The sequence below is a fragment of the Pyxicephalus adspersus genome, chromosome 5, assembly GCF_032062135.1.
Source record: "Pyxicephalus adspersus chromosome 5, UCB_Pads_2.0, whole genome shotgun sequence".
Taxonomy (NCBI): Eukaryota; Metazoa; Chordata; class Amphibia; order Anura; family Pyxicephalidae; genus Pyxicephalus; species Pyxicephalus adspersus.
The window spans coordinates 142911710-142934162 of NC_092862.1; the positions used below are offsets into that span (position 1 = coordinate 142911710).

General features: G+C 39.8%; 1 protein-coding gene across 1 annotated transcript; it reads right to left on the bottom strand.

Moving 5' to 3' along the window:
* Positions 1–3105: 3105 nt before the first annotated feature.
* Positions 3106–22232, bottom strand: MINDY4 (MINDY lysine 48 deubiquitinase 4). Its single transcript, XM_072412982.1, has 18 exons — positions 22102–22232; positions 18527–18646; positions 17381–17619; positions 16659–16920; positions 14744–15102; positions 13752–13810; positions 12362–12471; positions 11118–11234; positions 10245–10324; positions 9995–10099; positions 8619–8682; positions 8243–8308; positions 7879–7946; positions 7574–7637; positions 6938–7099; positions 6630–6810; positions 5561–5633; positions 3106–4614 (listed from the first exon to the last, which is right to left on the bottom strand). Exons 1-18 carry the CDS (start codon positions 22159–22161, stop codon positions 4566–4568), a joined length of 2238 nt encoding a protein of 745 aa, XP_072269083.1. The 5' UTR covers positions 22162–22232; the 3' UTR covers positions 3106–4565.
* Positions 22233–22453: the final 221 nt, after the last annotated feature.

The window sequence follows — 22453 nt, forward strand, 5'->3', positions numbered from 1 at the left end:
AATATGGTCCCAAATGTAAGATTAATGGAAGAACTAACTAGTTTTACCTGTAATATATAGGTGTGCTATTTGCTTTTACAACTACATTGATGTGATACCTAAGGATACCTCATATGTTCAAAATGTGTTACCTGCGCTTGTATTCCTTATACACTGCCTCATGTATAACCTGTGATGGTCCATATCTCTTCCCTCCGCCCCAAACCCTTCTGCATCCTCCGTTGTCTGTTCTTTCTTCTTAGGTTACTTCTAGCATTCCTACTGTTAAAGGTAACAAACACACATTAAAAGTAAGACTGCACATGCACAGAAGGATAATATTTGTGCACAATAAAATATTTGAATCAGCGCTGCATAATATGGTAATAATCATAATAATAATAATTTGCATTAATAATTATATTGTAGGGCAGCACGGTGGCCTTTGCAGAGTTGGGTCCCAGGTTCGAATCTCGGCCAGGACACTATCTGCATGGAGTTTGCAGGTTCGCCCTGTCTGTGTGTGTTTCCTCCGGGTACCCCGGTTTCATCCCACATTCCAAAAACATGCAGTTAGATTATTTGGCTTCCCCCTAATTGACTGTAATAGAGACATATACTAAGGTAGGGACATTAGATTTGAGGCACAGCTAGTGACATGACTACGGACTTTGTACAGTTCTGCATCATATGTTGGCGCTATATAAATACTGTGTAATAATATTAATGTTAGGTATCAACCCCCACCCTTTAAATAAAGTAGCTGTGCCCAATTTAAAACACCTTGCTGCCTTATCACCCCGCAAATTGTCCTCTCAGGCTGACATCTCTGTGATTTAAATAACACACTAAACTTTGATCTTATGAAAGGCTGCAGGGAAATACATTTTAATATTATTTAATGGCACTTGGAGAAGAAGATCCGCTCATGATACTCAGCGAAGGTTATAAATTGCACATCAAAAGGTCTCACTTATCATATAATAAATGATTCAGCTTTTTATACTAAGCTTATTTTAATTTATATCCAGCAGTCGGAGTGGCTCCTGGCACCCGGTGTGTCCTAGCAAGTGACTCCAAAGCCGTCTCACAGCGGGCCAAGAAATATGACTTCAATTACTAAGTGTTTAAGATGTGTTCTGTTTTATTATGCATGTTAGGAAACCAATTAGTCTAAAAGCGTGCATCAATTCAATACAAATGTAGCATTAGGAAATTCTGTCGGTTCTCTGAACATTTCACATCTGCAAACTCCTGGATCCATTTATAAACAGATGAAAATAAAAGGTGTGTTTGCAAACAAAACGGTTGTGGTATTCTTCAAAGAGGGATACTTAAGCTGCGTAAACACTTGCAATAAATATCATTGAAAATAAACTACTAACGACTGATTATCCAATAATTGTTAAAAAAAGTGCACGACTGACCAACGAACGAAGATTGTCGCTGGAAACAAACGACCGCCCCGGCAGATCTGATTGAGTGACGATCGACGATCGTTCACCATCTATTGTGTGTACGGTCGTTCAGTGATCGTGAATGTTTCTGCAGTACACTTTCTCCTTTACATGTCACTTCCTGCATCGTTCAAATGATCGTATCTAGCGTGTGTACACTATTGGTGGATTATATTTGAACGATCTTATTGTTACAACATGTACAGAATTGTGCACAATACGATCGTTCAAAATAATCGTGCTATTATTTTGAACGATAATTATTGCAAGTGTGTACCTAGTTTAAGGGGGACGGGTCACCATTTATTGTATTAAGGCTGTAGAAATAGAACACTTCAAGGGCTCTATTTATAAAGCAGGGAATCTGACATTCACTGGTTGGAATCTTGCAGGTCCATGAGTTTCAGTGGCAGTAATTGATTCCCACCAGGGAATGTTCAAAGGTCAGATTTCCTATTTTATAGAGCCCCAAGAATGTAATTTTAGTACAGACTTGAATGGATTAATACAAAGTTCACTCAAAAGGATGGATTGAGATTTTTGCAGATTCCGGCTGTGTTAATGGACATTGATTTCCTCATAAGCCTAGCAGTAAGGAAACACAATTATTTTAATTACTTTGGGCAATGGACCCAAAAACATGCATAAGCCTTTTTTTTTTTTTTTTTTTTTTACAACAGAGCATGCCGTACCACATGACATGTGCACTGCAATGCTGGGGTGTTGCTGAATTCCGTTCAAGAGCATTAAAGTGCCATATATATATATATATATATATATATATATATATATATATATACATATATATATATATATACATATGTGTAGCCGGTAAAAAGTATGGACAGTCCTTCTCATTTAATGCACTTTACTATTTTCTACATTGTAGATTGATATTGATGGCATCTAAACTAAGAAGAAACACATATGGAATTTTGTCTGAAACAGAAAGTGTTTTTATGTTTTAGCTTCTTCAAAGTAGACACCTTTTGCTTTGCTGACAGCTTTGCACAGTTTTGGCATTCTCCTAATAAATTACATTATAAACAAGTTTGCTTGTGATATTTTGAGCCAATTGCTAGAATTGTTTGGATTTTTAAAGCAGAACTAAACCCTGCCTTACTCACCTGTCCCATCACAGGGCGCCCCTGTCGTCTTTCTTCACTTTTTTGGAATCTTTTGCCATCTTGACTGGCTGGGCTTTTGTGTGGGAGTTCATTCATTTATGGTATGTGCGGAGGAAGCCAGGAATGCCGGATGTCCTGGCAACAATAATATTAACAACCAAAGCTGGTGCTGCGCATTGCCGGATACCCAGAGGTAAGAGAAATAATTGTAGAAGTGACATTGTCTATCCCTTTCTGCAATAATGACTGGCATGATTGTGAATTCTTGAAAATGAATCTTTAGTTATCCGTTATGTTGTGCAGAGGCAGGTTTGGTATGCAGTTCTATACGGTGAAGACTGTGGCAGGTAATAGGAAGAGTTATCCTGAGCTGACCTACAAGTTTTTTTAAATTGCCAGCAACAAGCCAGGGTGGCAGTAACTCAAAGATAAAAGTCTTCCCGTGTCCCTCAGTGGATGAGAAAATATTAAAAACAGGTAGCCCCATGAGGACTCATTCTGGGACACCAGCTACATAATGCAAACACACCAGAACAAGTAGAAACCTTGAATTCTTGTTTAGTTTTAATTATATTTTTAAATACAAGTAAAAATAGTCATAAAAATAGAAAATAAAAAACATTTTAAGGATAGTATTTACAGAGTGAACAGAACAATAAAAGGAAATCTTTCACTACAGCAAAAAGATCAAACCTTCACAAATCATTGTTAATCCTCCAGGCTTCCCAAGAACTCCCAACCCCAGGAAACCCAATAAGCTTTAATTCATCTGCAACTCTTACGTCTGAATTTGGAATGTTCTTCAGATCAATGTTCTGATCCTTTGCGGCCAATAGGGGCCTTTGAATTGCTGGTGGATGTGCTAGAACATATCAGGATGGATGTCGGTATTTGCATATTAAGAACCAAGGATTTAGAGGTTCCTGGGGCACTCTGATGGAGGGTTTTCGATAATTGGACCTTTTGCCATAGTGATGACTTAATAGGACATCAACTCCACACATGCAACACATACATATAAAGTATCTATTGATAACTTAGACATTTACTCCAAAACTTTGGTTGCATTTCCCAGGATTTCCCTAATAATGAAAACACTGGCTGTATGCTAAGGGAAAAAATATCCAGTGTTCTCCCCTGCCCCTTTTAGCTGGGCACACCACCAGGCACTTTTCAGTGCCCGGTTGTGGTTACTGAAAAACTGGGTGACAATACAGGGGCTGCAGATTCTTTCTAATTAACCTTGGGGAGAATACTGCTATCATATCTGGATACTCTTCATCACCCAAATCAACAGGGCACTTTAGCTCCATAGACATATAGTTGTCATAAAACTGTGAGCCAGACCACAAAGCTTTCTGGCATCCATATTTTCGTATTGTGTGTGCTGTGAAGCCAAAGATTCCCACCAGATTAGGGCCTAGTAAAACTCCAAAGTTATTCTTGTCCCATGATGGATTCTGTGTATGTTTAGGACCACAAGCTGTCCCGACAACGAATGAACATAATAAACGTTAAGGTAAGACAGCGCAATGGTTCCATGGTTCTCCTCCTCCAGAGAGCAGAATAACGTGATATGTACAGCTCTCGCTTATGCACTGTGCAGTCGTTTGTCATTGGAAAGGATTGTGAAAGATCTTTTCGAATGACACTTATTGCACGTGTGTACCTAGTCAGAGGATCTGGGAACCGGAAGTCACATTTAAAGCTAAACTCCAGGCACAAAGGGTAAAAATTAATTTTGTGTACACCAAATGCCTTTGCAAACCCGGATATTTGTAAAAGTAGCTTGAATAACACATACAAACCAAAACCACAAAAACAAGACGTTTCCTGAAAAATTTGCTTGACGCAGCAGGTAGTCTGTAATATTTCAGGCAGTTGCAGGCTCCTGGGAAAAGGTGAAAATTGTCTTCATTTCATAGAGAATCATGAAGAATGTCTCAAGGTGTTTTCTAAAGGCCAATGTCTGTATGCAGTTCATAGGATGTAGCTCCTGACATTAAAGAATAGGGTCTGTCCCATTCCAGTCTACAATGGCATCTTTCCATCTGAAAAACAGGGCCAGAAGATATAGTATATGGTCAAGGCAAAAAAAAAAACAAAAAAAAAAAAAAAACACTATACAGTCACTGTAATATATACATATTTCCCCCATGGTATATCCCTTTAAAGACCTCAAAAGTACAGCAAAATATCTGTTGATATGCCAGAAATGTGCACAGCTCCTGTGGACTGACTGGTGTTAGCTCTGCCTATTGTATTTTGCTAAATTACTCAACCACCCCATTTTATATGGTTGATCTAATCACTAAGTAGTCCATGTAAGAAATGAGGGGGCTGTTGGAGGTAGCACAAGAAAAAGCATCCACAGAACAGCTTGGTATTTCTCGCAGGATCAAAGAGCATTTGTTTGTACTTCCCCAACATATACACAACAAAACACAATTCAATAGTGAACAGTGGCTCAATGGTTAGTACTCTGACTTTTGCAGTGCAGACCTCAGTCAGGACTCTGCATGGAGTTTGCAAGTTCTCCCTGTGTTTGTGTGGGTTTCCTCCGGGTACTCTGGTTTCCTCCCACATTCCAAAAACATGTAGTTAGGGTAATTGACCTTAGACTGTATTAAAGACATATGACTATGGTAGGGACATTAGATTGTGAGCTCCTTTGAGGGACAGCTAGTGGTGCACTTGGTAAAGCTCTGCGTAATTTGTCAGTGCTATATAAATACTGTGTAATATTAATAAATAGACCAAATAAAGCAACAAAGACAAGGTAATTGTTGGAGTTTATATGCACTATAATGTTAAAAGACAAGGATAAAAAGTTGACTACATTTTACAGACACTTATTTGCTTGAGTAGGTTTAAATTAAGATGTCATAATACACATCTAAAAACATATATTGTGTGAATAAATACACTCCAAGGTAAAACATAAAGGTTTGTATAATACAGGTAAATCTGAAAGTAGTAAATATGAGCTGTACTTACTTGGTCCGGATACAGAACTCCAGCGGGGGAACCAAATCATTGTCTTCATCTTCTACATAATTTCCTGAGGTGTCTGAAAAGACATGAGGAACAAAGAAAAGATGAAGGAGCCTTGGTTTGTCTAAAAGTCCCATCTCAGTTCATACAATAAAGAGGGTTCTCTGTTTACAAACCAGCATCTATGAAATGACACGAGTAAGAATGCATCTGTGGAGAGGGAGGGTGGCTCAGTTTAACTCACAGAAACTAAACATTAAAACAGATCAAGTTGCTTTTAATCCATTAAAATGTTCAACTTTTATTAACATAAAATTTGCTAATTCAACCAGGTGGACCCTTGTCTTGGTACCGATTGTTGTAGGGTGACAAGTGTTTGTAGACTGTATTATAGAACACAATTTGAACAGGGAAACAGCTGTCTGTGGACAACCAATACATAGGGATGGTTCACAGTTGTCAATCTAAAGAGCCTGTCCTGAGCAATTCTTGCAAAATGGCAACTGGATAGCATTAGATGCAAATCCAATGTTTTGCTTGTGTGATTGGCTTACTGCTTTACTTAGATGTGCAGTTTGATTTTTGTGAGATTCTAGAGAGCTGCAGATGCTGCAAATTATAGATAGCTGAGTTTTGCATTTATGAAATCGGTGAGAGGGAAAAAGCAGTAGAGAGGACTCTCCAAACGCATACATGCAGTAATTAAAAAGGATTTTCTATAAAAGAATGAGGGAAGGATAGGATCCCAGTCAGATTTTTGATTTCTGTCTGTGTTCCTGAAGATTTTCTCTCATTTCCTGCCTAGTGAATTGTTTTCAGCAAACCAGGAATTGAGGGAAAACCTATGTTAATGAAAACATGATGGGAGTTCTAATTCTTCCCAATGTTGCTTATGTTGTGGAGTGAAGTTTAGCTACATGGCCCACTAAGTACGGTGAGGAACCAAAAAATAAACATTTTTAGTTTTTTTTTTTTTTTTAAAGAGGTCCGCTGCTGATTTTTTTAGATTTGAAAAGCTTTTAGCGGCAGAAGAGATTTGCTTTACGTTTTTATCATTCATTTTGAAACGCACCAATGGTGAGACGGATCTCCTCTTGCTGATTTGCTAGTCCATCGTAGTAATACAGATCAAACCTTCGTTCTGCTCTCCAGTCGCTCACCAAATCTTTCTTCAAGCAAAAGAGGACGCTAAAGTGACTCTCACTGCAGACCACCCAGATAGGATACTTTGGTGTCTTCAGATAGGAGCCAACCTAAAGAAAAACATAAAAGGTTACATTTGTATGCCTTATTATAGCATGTGCTACAGACCAGCTCATAGGTAGGGGTCTGGGGTTTTTCCTCAAGAAGAAAATTGCATTCTAGGAGAAGAGTACTAACCTGGCACACTCTGTAATGTTCGAAGAGGGAGAGAAAGCCGATTTCACTGCGGCTGGTGACGCCTTTTAGGATGGTGGTGTTCCCATTCCCTGAGTCCAGCTCCATTATGTCATTGAACACATTAGACACGGCTCTGCCTCCCAGGATGAGATTTACCAGCTCCTGTATAAAGACAGACATATTTAATAAAAGAACTGACATGAGTTCACTAACAAACCTTGTAATATTTATCCTATGATGCCAGGGCATTTTTACCTCCTACTACTAACCAAACAGGGTAGTAGCAATGCAAAGAGTTATTCGTTTTTTTTTTTTTTTTTAGAGGGATGTAAAAATGCTGCTGGTTTGTCACTGTAAAGATGGCATCAGAACCTGTGACCAACGCATACAGAGCCTTAGAGAAAAGGCTGAGAACCAGATGCACAGTGGAAGACCTTTTGGAAGTGCTTTTTACATCCCCCTGGATAAAACAAACATTTAACTCCTGCAGTTCAAATGAAGCCCAAATTAAAAGAACTCCACTAATGTGTACTTAACATTAAAGTTCACATCAGCAACAAGATATTATTGTGTCAGCCAACACAAAAAAGACCTTTGTTGGCTCCCTAATGGAAGAGATTCATCTTATTTACTTACTTGTGTACAATAGGCATGAGCACCAATTAGGCAGTTGGTAGGAACGTCAAAGTCTTTTTGAACCCTGTGAATAGACAATTTCATGTGAGTAGGAAGACAAAATGTCTGTTATAATGCTGTTCAAAATATTAGGGTATGCATCGAGAATCACTGAATATAAATCTTATAATTCTAGTTATGCACTTCCATGCATCTACTGACAACAGATAAATACTAACATATCCATACTAAAATGCTTTACACATTACAGCAGACTTGTTACAGAATCACTAATGTACAATAATGTAGAGAAATATCATACTTACAGATCAATAGATCTTGATAACACAGAGGATACTGTAAGCAGAATACAACCAAAGGGCCCACGTTCAAACTAGAATTTTTAAAAAGAAAATTAAGTATATAGTAAGCAAGCACATATTTTAGGTTATCATTGCAGGCTGCTCATTATAAAGAAGTTATCTCTCTGTGCATCATATGTTCCCCTCCAACACCCCTTACTAATCATATTATTAGATTATTTATGCCCTTTTTAAACCTCCTAAATCTGAAGTCCAACCCAATAAAAGAAAATATTTCAATGTCCACCTAAATCAGAGTATGATAGTTCATCTGAAAAGCTCACCACAGTGTGAAAGCTAAACAGGCTAAAGAAAATAAAATGTTTACCTGATGAATATTTTGTTGAAGAAAAGTTAAAAGATCATCATATTTGTTAAAGCTGTACAGGATGAGCTGGAAGAGCAGACAGAAAATGTACAATCAAAAACAGTAGCAAAAAATGTTCACCAATTCCAAATTTCTGTTCTGTTACTACACATGCCTATGCAGAATAGATTGCAATTGATGCATTTTCATTATCTTATTATAAAATGACCTTTTAAAGGTTCTGCATATTACGGATGTACTATCAATCCATCCAAAAGCACTAAATAAAGTGGTTCAAAGAATAAGTGATGAGGAGATAGAAACAGGATGCAGACAACGTTTAGTACACATCTCCTGTAATATACAAATATTGACTGGTATATGAAAAAAATCTTACACTTTCTATTACTCCATCAGCTTTATATCTCCCAGCTGGAGTGAACTGCTGCCTTCCAGAAGACCTTCAACGAGAACCAGGGAACAGTTTAAGGACTTTCTCTATAATACAAAAGCTCAATTCTGAATATGCTCAACAAACGTTTTAAAGTAATCTCTGTGTTCTCTGCAGCCCCTTTTAGCTGAGTGCACCACCTGGCACTTTTCAGTAACCACCTGGTTGTTTTTGGGCGGTTGCAGAAAAGTTGGGTCACAATGCAGCATGGCAGCTCACTGTTTAAGTGGTTAGCACTCTGCCCTTTGCATCTCTGGGTCTCAGGTTCAAATCTTGGCCAGGACACTATCTGCATGGAGTTTGCAGGTTCTCCCCATGTTTGCGTGGGTTTCCTTTGGGTACTCTGGTTTCCTCCCACATTCCAAAACATGCAGTTAGGCTTCCCCTAAATTGACCTTAGACTGTGATAATGACATATGGTTATGGTAGGGAAATTAGATTGTGTGCTCCTTTGAGGGACAGTTGGTGACATAACAATTAACTTTTCTAAAGCAAAATGTTGATACTGTGTAAGTACACAAGTACAACACACAAGAATATGACCATCTAATCCATTGTTTTCTGACTTTTTTGTAACAAAAAGATCAATAGTGTCACCTAAACTGACTCCACAACAACTCTAATTTTACTTATTCCTGGAAGCCACAACACAGCGATCTATAACATAGCAGAATTAAGAATTTGTGGCAGTGAAACATCCTATTCAATATTTATGAAATTTGCGTTGTGGATTTTTGTATTTTAGTGGAAAAACTAAATTTAAGAAGAACTACAAAACTGACATATAATGTGTTTAATATGTTCCAATAATTCTGCTTTCATTTGTGGTTGTATGAAGGTGAAACGTTTACTTTATTGCTTGTGAGGAGGGGGATTTCTTGTCTAATGCTACCTTTTACATTTCAACAGAACACTACTCAAAAGCTCAAACCTGCTTTGCCTTCAGTAATAACACATGTGCATATTAGCAAAAGAGATCAGCATAATGCTTGCACATGCACTTTTTAGTAGTGTAATCAGGCTAGGAGAAAGTGTTCTGTCTGTGATCCACACCCCTAGAATTAGGCAGCAAGGCTCCTGCTGAGAGACAATGACCATCAGAGTATCAGGACTGGGTGGAGCAGCTAAGCTTACTGCTATAGATACAGGCATGCTGCGCAACATAATGTGGTTCTGCAGGTCCATTAACCAGGAAATTTGACTCACGCCAGCAAATGTTTGCTTCTTTGCTTGGCATGGTCGGATTAAAAAAAAAAAAAAACACAAACACATATTTAACGTTTCTTTTTCAGAGTTTAACTCTTAAGACCTATCGTACTTACAAAGTGACAATCGCTTGTTTACAGTCTCCAGCACGCCATAAGATATCAGCGATGGCTCTGTACAGGCAGCTTGTTCGAAGGGTGTCTGAAGGATGCAGTACCCGCCTAGACAAAAAAAAAAAAAAACCTTTTTTGTTTACCAATAAAAATGCACAAACCACTGTATAAAACTATATTACCTATATATTACATATTATTATCCCTTTATCCAAAATACATGACAGTACATCTTCCCTTATACGTTCATTACCTGGTATCGGAATCTTTTCCAAACAGAAGGTTCTTTAACAAACAAGCCTGAACTGCGGCCAAAACTCCACAGGGACCACCCTAAAACAGAAAAAGAACTTTATTTACACCCAACACACAGCAACATTTAAACAGGTCTCATGCCGGAAGTGTGTGAAAAAACCAGGTGGTCCAAAGGCACGTTGATGTACCCATGTACCCTGTTTTTCATACGATTTGAAGGTTGACAAAGTGGGATGTAACAGGAGCCACACAGGATATAATAGTGAATTTGCTCTTTGCTCCAGAGAGCCTGTAGGGGCCACATGAAAACTGTCTATCTACCAGGACCCTGCTTTAATTTACCACCAGACAGCATCTTGTTCCCCGATAGTCATCAGTATATGACTATTTCCACATATACAGCCAAGCCATAAGGACAAAAGTGGGGGAAATTAGGGGACAATTGCAGGGAAGGCAAAATGTGCAGCATTGGTGGTGTTGTGAAGTTATCAAAAATGTTACTAATTCATTCAGTAATGGTTTATGCAACAGATATGTAGTACACAGCAAAGTGAACAGAAGCCAGTACACTCTTAAGCCATGTACAGACACTGGATTTTCTTCACCCCAGATGAAAATTTGTTTTTAGCATGCTCATGGATGGAGATTTAGATTATATATTTTATGCCTTACATCCTTTCCAGTAAGACTTGTGCTGACATTTGAAAGCACAAGTAAAATCAAATTAGCAGATCTCTAGAAAAGATAACTTTTAGAAGGGGAAGCACAAAAAGGAAAAAATATTAACACTTTGCATTATGAATTTTGGTTGTTTTATTTGGCAATTCCAGGTTTTAAAAAACACAGATAAAATGAAGCGATCTCTATGTACCTTTTTCTGCACAAAGCCGTACTTTAAATTCTCAATATTACAGAAGGTGAAGCTCTGGATTTTCCATTCTTCACTGAAGCACCGTAGAGGAGATCCGAACAGCAGATTTTTTAGCTCCTACAAATACATAATTTGGTAATATCAGAATAATTGAAGGATTAATATTATGACATTTTTAACATGAAAGATTTTTTGTACAGTTTCCGGCCTTTCTAAGCTCAACTTGACATTGTATGACAACATTTTATATACAGATCTGTGTTGTCTCCCATGGCTGAAGTCATATACTGTACCTCCTGAAACAATGGTTCCACCACACCACAATCTGGGTCACTAGCATAGTAAACAGGTAAACATTTCAGCTGCGAGAGTAATCTCTCACTAGTCTGTTTTAAATATTTGGTAGAATTGTTTTACCATTAAAAGACAACTACAGCCATAAATACTGTATTCTGGTACAATACACAGGCTTTAGAAAAGAGTGAAGGTAGAAGACACGGAATCCCAGAAAGGGGAGCACAATATATTTTATTGAAGTCAACTACCATTTATACTTATTTTGTGTGGCATTAACTTACTAGTCTCCAACTTTAAACAAGGCAGTCAAATGTTATTCAGGAAAAAGTTTTAATGTATAAGCATTAAAACAGAAAAAAGAAAACTGCTGTAATTCAGAGGAATTTGCATTTGCAGGATCCAACCCCCCTCCAGTGCTTCTGTAATAAACCCTCAGCCTTGATACAAATAGTGGGCTAGCTTTTCGAAGAGTTTATGCAAATATCAAATTGCCATGATGAATGTAGGTTAGAGGAGTGAGTGTCCCTAAGCAGGCCGTATTTGCATACAGACCACCCTAGACAAATGTCCAAATGGGATACTGAAAAAAAAAAAAAGAAATTAAAAAAATAGATCAGCAAGCCATAGTGAGTCGGGATGTGGAGGGATTGGCTAGATGATGCCAGACTTCTTCCAGCAAGGAAAAAAGTCGGACTGTCTGCTGCAGTTTCAAATGTGCATTGTGAGAAGCTCACAGTCGGCAAATCGGTAAATCAGAGTAAAAAGTTTCAGTATAGCAGAGCAGCCTGTAAAACTGTGCAAGACTAAAAGAATAGCGAAGGGACAGATTTAATAGATTCCAGGTCTTTTTTTAACTTTATGTCCATATTTTGAAGTGTATTTGTGCTGCATGTACAGCCTTGTGTAGGCCTCAGAGTAAGAGTCTGCCTGTGTAGATAAATGCTCACCACAGCTTGCTGCAAATCGATAGGTCTTCCTTCTGCTTGAACTTTATTCCGTGTGATGATTTCTGGAATCCCTTCAGTGTCGACTGACAATAAATCCTCTTCCACATCATCTAAAGATGACAAAAAAAAAACAAACTAAAATAACAGAACTCCAAGCTTTTCTCTGCATTACATACAGCCTTTTTCCCTTTTCCAGCCTGTGGATGTACAGAATCAGAAGCAGTAGATTTAGGAGATCATCTCTTGCTCCCTCCTCTGATCAGCTTGATTTGTGTTAGCACATGAACACTGAAACAAAGCTTTTTGGCTCGAATTCTTCTTAGTGTCCCAATCTGAGCTCCAATGTATAGAGACTACAAGAGGCTGACACTAAATCAAATGTAGGTTCTTACAATGCTAGCAATAATTAGCCCTGAATCTCAAGAGATTTGATGACTAGAGTGTAAGCTCTTCGGGCAGGGTCCTCTCCTCCTCCTGTGTCACTGTCTGTATCTCTCTGTCATTTGCAACCCCTATTTAATGTACAGCACTGTGTAATATTTTGGCACTATAAATATCCTGTTTAGTAGTAATAATAATAATAATAACTAGCTAGGAAGACAGGCATGCTCAAACAGGGGTTACCTCCCTGACAGTATAGTCAGATGCAGAACCTCTCACCCTGATATCTGTTATGTAAGGAACTGTGGGTAGGTAATAAAAAGACCACTTCTAAATAGTAAAAATATAAATATATTTAAAGCAGACATCCAGCCTTTGTTTTAGTCTCATACAGGATTCACCCTTTATTGAAATTGGTTACTCTGATTTCACTGAACACTTCACCGAATGTGCATTGGAATCTGCTGCTGGTGTATGTAGACCTTTCCTCCTCAGTCCGACTACCCCTTCTCTATCCCTATACGGTCCCTATAATTCATTGGATCTCAGTTCTATTAGATGGCTTGTCATCGCCTAAGGTCACCTACATAAAAAATGCATTCAGCCTAAATGAGACACCTTGATAATTTCATAACTTCTACCAAGATCACGCCTATAGACCAGAAGCCAGCCCACTCATTGAGAATTAGGGCTGAGAGCACTTTTAAGGAAGAGTGCTGTGATGTAATGTATCTAAAATAAGGTATATAATGAATTCAGAAAGATTTTGATTGAGCATTATGTTATTGAGGGGAAAAAAAAAAGAAATGAAAACTGTAAGTGTAGACCAAACACTGTTCCGATAGATAAGAGTTTTAATAATCCTTCCTCCTTTAAAACTACTGAACATAATTTTTTTTTGTCAATGCACAAGTAATTACACTAAACACAGTATTTATATAACATATTACGCAGGATATAAACTATAATGATAAAACAGCAAAGGTGATCGAGGACTGAAGGTGCTTACCTAGCTTCATATCATCTATGTGGCTTCCCTTGTTAGTTAGTCCAAGTGTCTTTGTCCTCCTAAAAGTACAGAAGACCAGATGTTATCATTTGCAATATTCTATTATCAAATAACAGTATGGCAGATTTGCAGAGGCAAAAATATATCTGTAGGGCACAACAACAGTGTAGAAAGCACACAACAAAGCAGGAGTCGATATTGCTGCTTTGTGTACATATATAATTACAAAACCAACACAGAAACAAAGTGTTTAAAGGATACATGCATTCATCCCTTTTGCTCCATTTCCTTGATCAATCCTAACCAATCTTCACTGTCCTTGCAGTGCTCATGTATTTGTACCCCACAAATTTTATTGGGGCTCTGCCCCAAGGCTGGAGTTAGTCAGGAAGTATGTGGCTGCACCACACAGGTTTGGTGAGAGAAATATAGACTTGCATCACTGGATGTGATCATCATATCATGAGTATGGGAATCAAAAGAACACTGCCAATGTAACACTGACAACCATACTTGCCTTGTACAAATTGTAAACTTCATTACTTTTGTGACAACAAGTTAGTGTAAACCAATGAGGTTACCTATAAAACGCATCCATCCCGTCTAAACTGTATCCTTGTCATCACCTCCCCACATTCAGTCTGGGAATGATTGGTCTCTCCTTTTATTATCATCCGGTATTTATATAGCACTGACATTATGCAGCGCTGTACAAAGTCCATATTCATGTGACTAGCTGTCCCTCAAAAGGGCTCACAATCTAATGTCATTTTTTTTTCTTTTGGGGGGGGGGACCAATTAACCTAACTGCATGTTCGTTCTTTAAATGTGGGAAGAAACCCACACAAACACCAGCAAACTCCATGCAGATAATGTCTTGGACGTGATTTGAACCTGGGACCCAGCGCTGCAAAGGCAAGAGAGCTAAATGCTGAGCAACAAATCAAAAAGATGGAATAGATTAAATAATTGACTGAATGTTGAATAATCACCTTTTTGAGGAGGATTCACTCTTCCTTTGTGGCCTTTGCTGCTTTTCTTGCTCCCCTTCCAAAGCAAACTTTAGTTTAAAGTTATTATAAGCATCTCTGGTACTGTCCACAGTCTCTGGTTCAATTCTGGGATGCCTGTCCTGCTTACTGCTGGAGTTCAGGGCAAGGTTTCTAGACGGAGCAGAGACCAGAAGTTTAGCAGAGAATTCTTTCCCTAGTTGCAGAGCTGGATTTGAAACACCGTCACTCACGGGCTCTTCTGTCTTCCCCATTGTTCCGTTTATCTGGGGCTCATGTTTCACTTGTGCTGAAACATGAGTTGCGGATGATCGTCTCTGTGATCGTTTTTTTAGTGAGTCCTGGAAAAGAAAGCGTGTTCTGAATTCCCATCATTCAAGCAATGATCAACAGTTCTACTATGTCAGTATGGATGAGCAGAAATATACAGGAATTGGTTTTACCTTTTGTGAAATTTTGGTAAAATTTGTTTTGGTATAAGAAATACTTAGGAGCTATTTTAGGAGCCCTATAGGGTAAATTCACCAATCTGTGCTCCTGCAACAGCTTCCTTACTTCATTAGAACCAGAGCTCTGTTTTAATGGAATATAGCTTCGGGGAATGGGAATAATGTAGCTTTCTCCATGGGACAGCTCCCAGGCCTAAACAGTCACCTGGCAAGAACTTTGTTGAATAGGGGCATACATAGACATTACCTGGGTAACCTCTGACAACATTCAACGTTGAAGCTTACACAAGAGGGGACTCCTGCAGCTACAGGTTTCCATTTACATTGCAGGCGCTCTCACAGATGTACATGCTTAAAAAGTATACGCCTTTAGAGGTGCACATAACTTTTTCATAAACGTTTTATATGTCTGTATGTCAATGTTATTAGAAGCTCTGAGAGTTTATTGTATTGCTGGAGCCTACCTGCTTCATCCTGGCCACCCAAAGTTTTTATTGGACTATAGTTTTTCTATGGCCAACTGCAATCTGTATGAATATCATAAGCAATAGCCAGAAGAGCTGCTAGTGGCTGGACTAGCATAGTGTATTTAGGTGCCCACCAGCAGTTGTCTTCCAGCATCCAGAAGGTCCCAGGCAGCAGCCTTTTGCCACCACAGTATTCAGGCTGCTGAAAGGCTATTTAACCTCATCTCACAATTCACCCAGTAAATTAGTATTTTAACTTTGTACCCATTCCTGCTTGTGTCTTCATTGTACTAAACCCTTTATCACCTGCAATCCTGTCACATGCAGTGTTAAGAACGGAATTCAGCAGTATTGGAGAATAAAAGTTGCCAGGAAGTATGTGCACTTATTTATCTGCCAACAGCTCTCATTTAAAGCACAGAGACATTTACATAAAACAGTTAACAACCCTCATATGTATATGTAAAGTAAAATAAAAGGGGGGGGGGGGTACAGCACCATCCCTTTATCTCTAAATGGGAGCAGAGAGTCTCCAAGGATACATGAAGGGGCATTTTTTCCACTAAGGGGAAAGAGATTATGATGTAACCCTTTACAGCGGGCTATGTCACCCAATCTAGCACCTGTGCAGTGCGGTATTGGGTGACGTAGAAAAAAAGACTAGAAGTGAGGATGGCGGCACCCAGCGCAGAAGAATTCTAGAACGACGCAGGACCGGATCAAGGGTAGGTCCAGCGCCATTGAGGGATCTGCGGGATTAAAGTGTGATTTTTTCTATTTTCACTTTAAGTAACAGCACTAGTTAGTAAAGATACTAAGGCTAATGACATCTTGACATTTAAGGCCTGAGAACAGTGACAACAGGAATTATGTTAGAAGGACAAGTTGACAGTTCTGGCCCTTGACAGAAGTGTAAGAGACGGCAGTGACTTCTGTGTTTTAGATTTGGTGAATAATATTTTCTATGCAGTGATCACATACCTCCTGAGAGCTGGAGATGGGACCAGACATCATCCCTCGAAAAACTTTGCTTGATTTGGGTCTCCCGATCTCAGTTGTGGCACTTTTTGGTTCATTTGGAAAGTCTGTCATCTTTGTGGCCTCCCATTTATTTTCCTTTGTATTCTTTACTTCTTCATCAGATGATAAGATGCTACTTTTCAGGATACTGTTTATTTTTTTACTTCTCTCCCCTGATGCTTTCAAGTATGAACGTTTCTGTGATGATGTATTGTCCTCAACCCTGTGTGTAGGACCATGAAACCATCAGGAATTAGAGAACAGTTATAGCATATTCTAGCCTTCTCTTTAGTCTTCACAAATAAAAAAAATGTTCTTCAAAATATAAAAAGGTTAAAACATTAAAAAAAAAAAAAAAAAAAAAAAAGCTTGGAAATAAATGGCATCCCAAAGAATTGCGGTAATGTACACAAAAGTACACACATTGGGTCTGATTTAATAAAGCTCTCTAGGACTGGAGAGGATACAATTTCATCAGTGAAGCTGGGTGATTCAGCAAACTTGGAATTGATCTGGTCCAGGAATAAAAATATATGCATAGCAAATGACTGAGATCCAGTATTCCTGGAATGGATTCCTTCAGCTTCACTGATGAAAGTGTATCCTCTCCAGCCTCGGAGAGCTTTAATAAATCAGGCCCATTATCGCAATGCATAGGTGTGAAGTCGGCCTTAAACACTAACCTGTGGGTTATAATGTGACTCGTCTCGGATACAGCACAGCTGCTACCGCTTTCGTCATCTGAGATGTCATACACAGCCAGATTTGAAATCACAGCTGCTTTTCTCACATGTCCTTGGGTAAATAACTTGTTCTCTGTATTCTCTTCTCCAGTCATTTTTAATTTTTTCTTTTTTTCAAAATTTTCAAGAAAGTGCTTTGTCATTAGTTCTAGGTACGTTTTTAATGGCTTCTCAGATAACTGTTAAAAGTGAAAAAAAAAATTGTTATGCTGCTATACTGACCTTACACATAATAAATAAAACCAAGTCTATATGCTCTGGAACCTGAATCAAAATCTACATTGTAATGCATGCAATATTAGTCAAATCTTACACTTGACTGTGTTAGAGTTTACATTCTGTTCCCTCCTATGTATAGGGAACCAAGGGGGTATGTTGGAGTAGCTTAGTTGCTTTGCTGGAGAAGTTTGTGAATACTTGGCCATTACTATATGAGCTTGTCAGGCATACAGGCACACCTCAATAAATTAGAACATCATCGAAAAGATAATTTATTTCAGTAACTCAATTCAAAAAGTGAAACTTGTATTTTATATAGATTCATTACACACAGGGTGATATTTATTTCTTTACATTTTGCTGATTATGGCCTACAGGTAATGAAAACTCAAAATTCAGTATTTCAGAAAATTAGAATATAACAGAAAAATTAATAAGAATTAATTTTAATAAAGAAATGTTGGCCTACTGAAAAGTATATCCATGTGCGCACTCAATACGTGGTCAGGGCTCCTTTTGCCTGAATTACTATAAAGGTAGTATGGTGGCTCAGTAGTTAGCACTCTGGCTTTTGCAGTGCTGGATCCCAGGTTTAAATCTTGGCCAGGGCATAATTTGCATGGAGTTTGCAGGGTCTTTATGTATTTGTGTGGGCTAATGATAAATATATTTACAGCAGTCTAGGATTGGGGTGGTAAATAAGCAGAATGTCAGGGACCGGCCACAGCTTGACTTCAGATATTAAGGTTGCTACTTGCATAACAGGGCACTCCGGATTTCAGGGTCCTTCATGTGCTCCGATAATGACTAAAGGAACATTTGGACACCTGTAGGTGTCTTCTAGACATACCAATAACAGGTAACTACCTTGTTTTCCTTGTACAGGAAGTCCAGGTGTAGCACACTCCTCAGTTCATCCCTGCTACTGATACTGTGCTGCGTGCGAGGCAGTTCTTCATCCAAAGCTGCTCGTGTCTTCTTCAGCCCCTTTAATACAAAAAACAAAATATAAAACAGCACTAGACAACATAAAGAGTAAGAGACAAGGTGGCATTGGTACACATTAACACAATATGAAAATCCAAAGACATGTAAAGGAGAGATAGGTCCCCTATACAGGAGCTAAGAGTAACTCCCTGCAGGCCTGGGAAACAGTTTGTTGTCTTTGGTTGGGGTTTTAGTTCATGTGTGTAGTCACCACTTTGTATCTTGCCATGGAATTTGAATGCTAGAAGTGTCAGATCCTGGAAATGAAGCAGGGTAGCAGTCTGCCACACAGTGTCTGCCATATTGTGTGTTTGCTCTATATGCAATAGGTTCCATGCTGAAAAAGTGAGAAGTAGTGTGCAGCCCCCCACCATGTTCCATAGTTTATTTCAACATGACTACACATTGCCCCCAATGATGATTCCACAATGATAGAGCTTAAACGAGGAAACACCGGGGTAGGAGAGGGCAGAGTGACCCTGCATGGAAGGACTTATGTTTTAGTGGCTTGCGGAGGGGTTGTAGCATTGGAATAAACTGGAAATGGAGACCATGAGAGGTAAGTATACTACTTCTTCTATTGCAAGGAACTGGCATTTTATAAACCTGACATGGTTGTGACCAGGCAGGTGCTTCATTCCAGACAGGGCTGGCATGGCGTAAGTGCTGTGCAGGTACACAGGAGTTCATTTGGTCCCAGCAGCTGCAGGGGAAGCTGGGATGTGCTGGGTATTCTGACCTCCTATGCAGAGTTGTGCAGTTCAGTGATTTGTGACAGAAGATGACAGTGTTCAGTAAAGGAAACATGTTTTATTGCAGACAGTACATAGCATCTCCTTTTTTGCAATAAAGCCCTGCCTTGCAGTTTGTAAAAATTGAACTTTTTTCTGCTTTAAGGAAGAAGGGACATTCTTCAATCTATGTAGTATATAATGGACAAAGTGCAAGGCTTAGAAAGATGTAATACAGGTAGTCTCCAGGTTAAGGACATCCGACATATGGACAACTCCTAGATACGAAAGGGCCCCTGCTCCCGCGTGTGCAGGATGGAGGCTTAGAGGGGGAAGGGGGGCAGTTTGCTAAGCACAGCTGAGGTTTGTGGGTGATAAGGACTGCGCTCTTTTGTAAGCTCTTGTAACTTTTTAATGACCAAGACAAACGCTGCAGTTGATTCTTTTTGCATAATAAGGCACAGCTTGCTCCAGATGTTAATGAATGTCTAGGCTCCATAAAGTTTTTATTTTATTTTATACAGTAACTGACACCACACTGCCTAATAATATGTTGAGACAAACATCTGTCCTATTTGCAATTATTAAAATAATGTACCTGTTCTGAAACACATACAAATTCAACTTAAGAACAAACCTATAGCCCCTATCTCGTATGTAACCCAAGAACTACATCTACTCAAAGGGCATTTCCAGGGGGGTAAGGAGTATGGGCAGCATGGTGGCTCAGTGGTTAACACTCTGACCTTTGCAGCGCTGGGTTCCAGGTTTGAATCTCATCCAGGACACTATCTGCATGGAGTTTGCAGGTTCTCCCCGTGTTTGCATTGGTTCCTCCAACATTACAAAAACATGCAATTAGGTCAATTAGCTTTCCCCCCAAAACTTGACCTGAGACTGTGGTAATGACATATGACTATGGTAAGGAGTATGTAACACACAAACACTTCTTCCTCAATGCAAAATCCTCTCCAAGAACAAAATGTTTTGATAAAATCCTTCATGAGCTGCAATCATCCCCGGCACTAACCAGACCATGAATGCAGCAGTATCTATCGGCTTCCATGTTCATCCAGGGGGTGAGATGTACAGCCAGCCAGATCTCCATAAAGGTAAACAGCCCATTCTCCCCTCCTAGTGTGCAATACTCCCCCCACCTCTTAGGCTATGTACACACTTTATTATTATTATTAAACAGGATTTATATAGCGCCAACATATTATGCAGCGCTGTACAATAAATAGGGATTGCAAATGACAGATACAGACAGTGATACAGGAGGAGAGGACCCTGCCCCGAAGAGCTCACAATCTAGTAGGTGGGGGAATTTCACACACAATAGGATGGGAGATATGTAGTGGTGGGAAGTAATGAGGGTTTAGCAGACAGAAGAAGATGGGTAGGCAAGTTTGAAAAAATGGGTTTTGAACACTCTTTTAAATGAGCAGAAAGTAGGAGCAAGCCGAATAGGACGAGGAAGACCATTCCAGAGAGTAGGAGCAGCTCTAGAAAAGTCTTTTATCCGTGTGTGTGATGAGGTTATGAGTGAGGAAGTCATTAGTAGGTCATTGGAGGAGCAGAGAGAGCGGCAGGGGGAGTATTTTTTAACCATGTCAGAGATGTAAGTGGATAACTGTGGAGGGATTTGAAGGCAAAGCACAGGAGCTTAAATTTGATTCTAAGGTGAAATGGAAGCCAATGGAGAGAACTACAAAGAGATGTAGCGGAAGAGGAGCGGAGGGAAGGATGGATGAGTCTGGCTGCAGCATTCATAATAGATTGTAGAGGAGAGAGTCGGGTTAGTGGAATACCAGAGAGGAGGAGGTTACAGTAGTCCAGACGGGAGATGATAGGAGCGTGTACAAGGAGTTTGGTGGTCTCTGGGGACAGGTAGGGGCGGATTTTGGAGATGTTGCGTAGGTGAAAGTGACCGGACCTGGAAATGTTCTGAATATGGGGGGTAAATGGGAGGGCAGAATCAAAGGTGACACCAAGACAACGTCCATTACCAACACACTTGCAATGGTTCACGTCCGATAATCGGCTCAGGGTCGATATGGGACAAGAATCTGGCGTGTGTACGGCGCTCGTCGTCCACGGACGATGAACGATCCTAATGTAAGGAAGGGGGAGAGCGCACAGCAGGGTGCCGCTCTGTTGTTCGCCCCCTCCCCTCTGCGTAGAGCAGAATGATGATGTATGTACAGCACTCTTCATGCATCATGCAGTCATTTGAAAGGAACGTGAAAGATCCTCTCCAACAACAAATATTGCACGTGTGTATGCAGCCTTAGATTGTAAGCTCTTCGGGGCAGGGTCCTCTCCTCCTCCAGTGTCACTGTCGGTATCTGTGCATCATTTGCAACCCCAATTTATTGTACAGCTCTGCTTAATTGTTGGCGCTATATAAATACTGTTTAATAATAATAATTTTGTATGGGGGGTCCAGCGGTAGCCTGGAAGGGGCGCAGGAACATTTAAACACAGCCATGAGCCAAGCGAATGCCTACGGGCTATTTTTTGGATAACAGACTCACCCACTCACCTTGGTGACTTAGATGCCCCCCAATATTTTTAAGGGCCAGGGAGGGTTCCTATAAATGACCCACGCCCTGCACAGAAAGACTTTTCCTGACATTCTTCATAGACAGCCTTTAAGGAACTATTTATAAAAGCTCAGAGTGACCGCTGCCCTGCTGGAACAAGTCATCACACAGCGCTCACCTTCCTGCTGAGGAATTCTCTGACCAGGGATGCCGCCACCTCATCTATCCGGGGGCTCATCTCTCCCAGGCCGTGTTTAGGCCCGGTTACCAGGGCGTACTGTTACCATGGAAACAGCAAGGAGAGCTACCCGGCGTCTCCCTAAACTGCGCATGTCCAGTCTGGTGTGTTTAATTCATGTGGTACAGCCCTGATCCGCCCTCTGTATATACGTCGTACGGTGATCCCCGCCCCTGGATTCCAGACGTTGATTGGCTACTTCTGCAGGTTCGGGATTTAACTCCTTGTTGGCGGTCATCATGTGTAGAGCTGTGAGTGACATGCTGGTGACCCAATTACAATTACTGCTCAC

Coding starts and splice junctions, on each gene's coding strand:
- MINDY4 (XM_072412982.1), bottom strand. CDS start 22,161: ATGAGCCCCCGGATAGATGAGGTGGCGGCATCCCTGGTCAGAGAATTC. Junction 18,647..22,101: donor GAGAATTCCTCAGCAGGAAG/GTGAGCGCTGTG, acceptor TTTGTATTAAAG/GGGCTGAAGAAGACACGAGC. Junction 13,811..14,743: donor AGTGAATCCTCCTCAAAAAG/GTGATTATTCAA, acceptor CTGTACTTTTAG/GAGGACAAAGACACTTGGAC.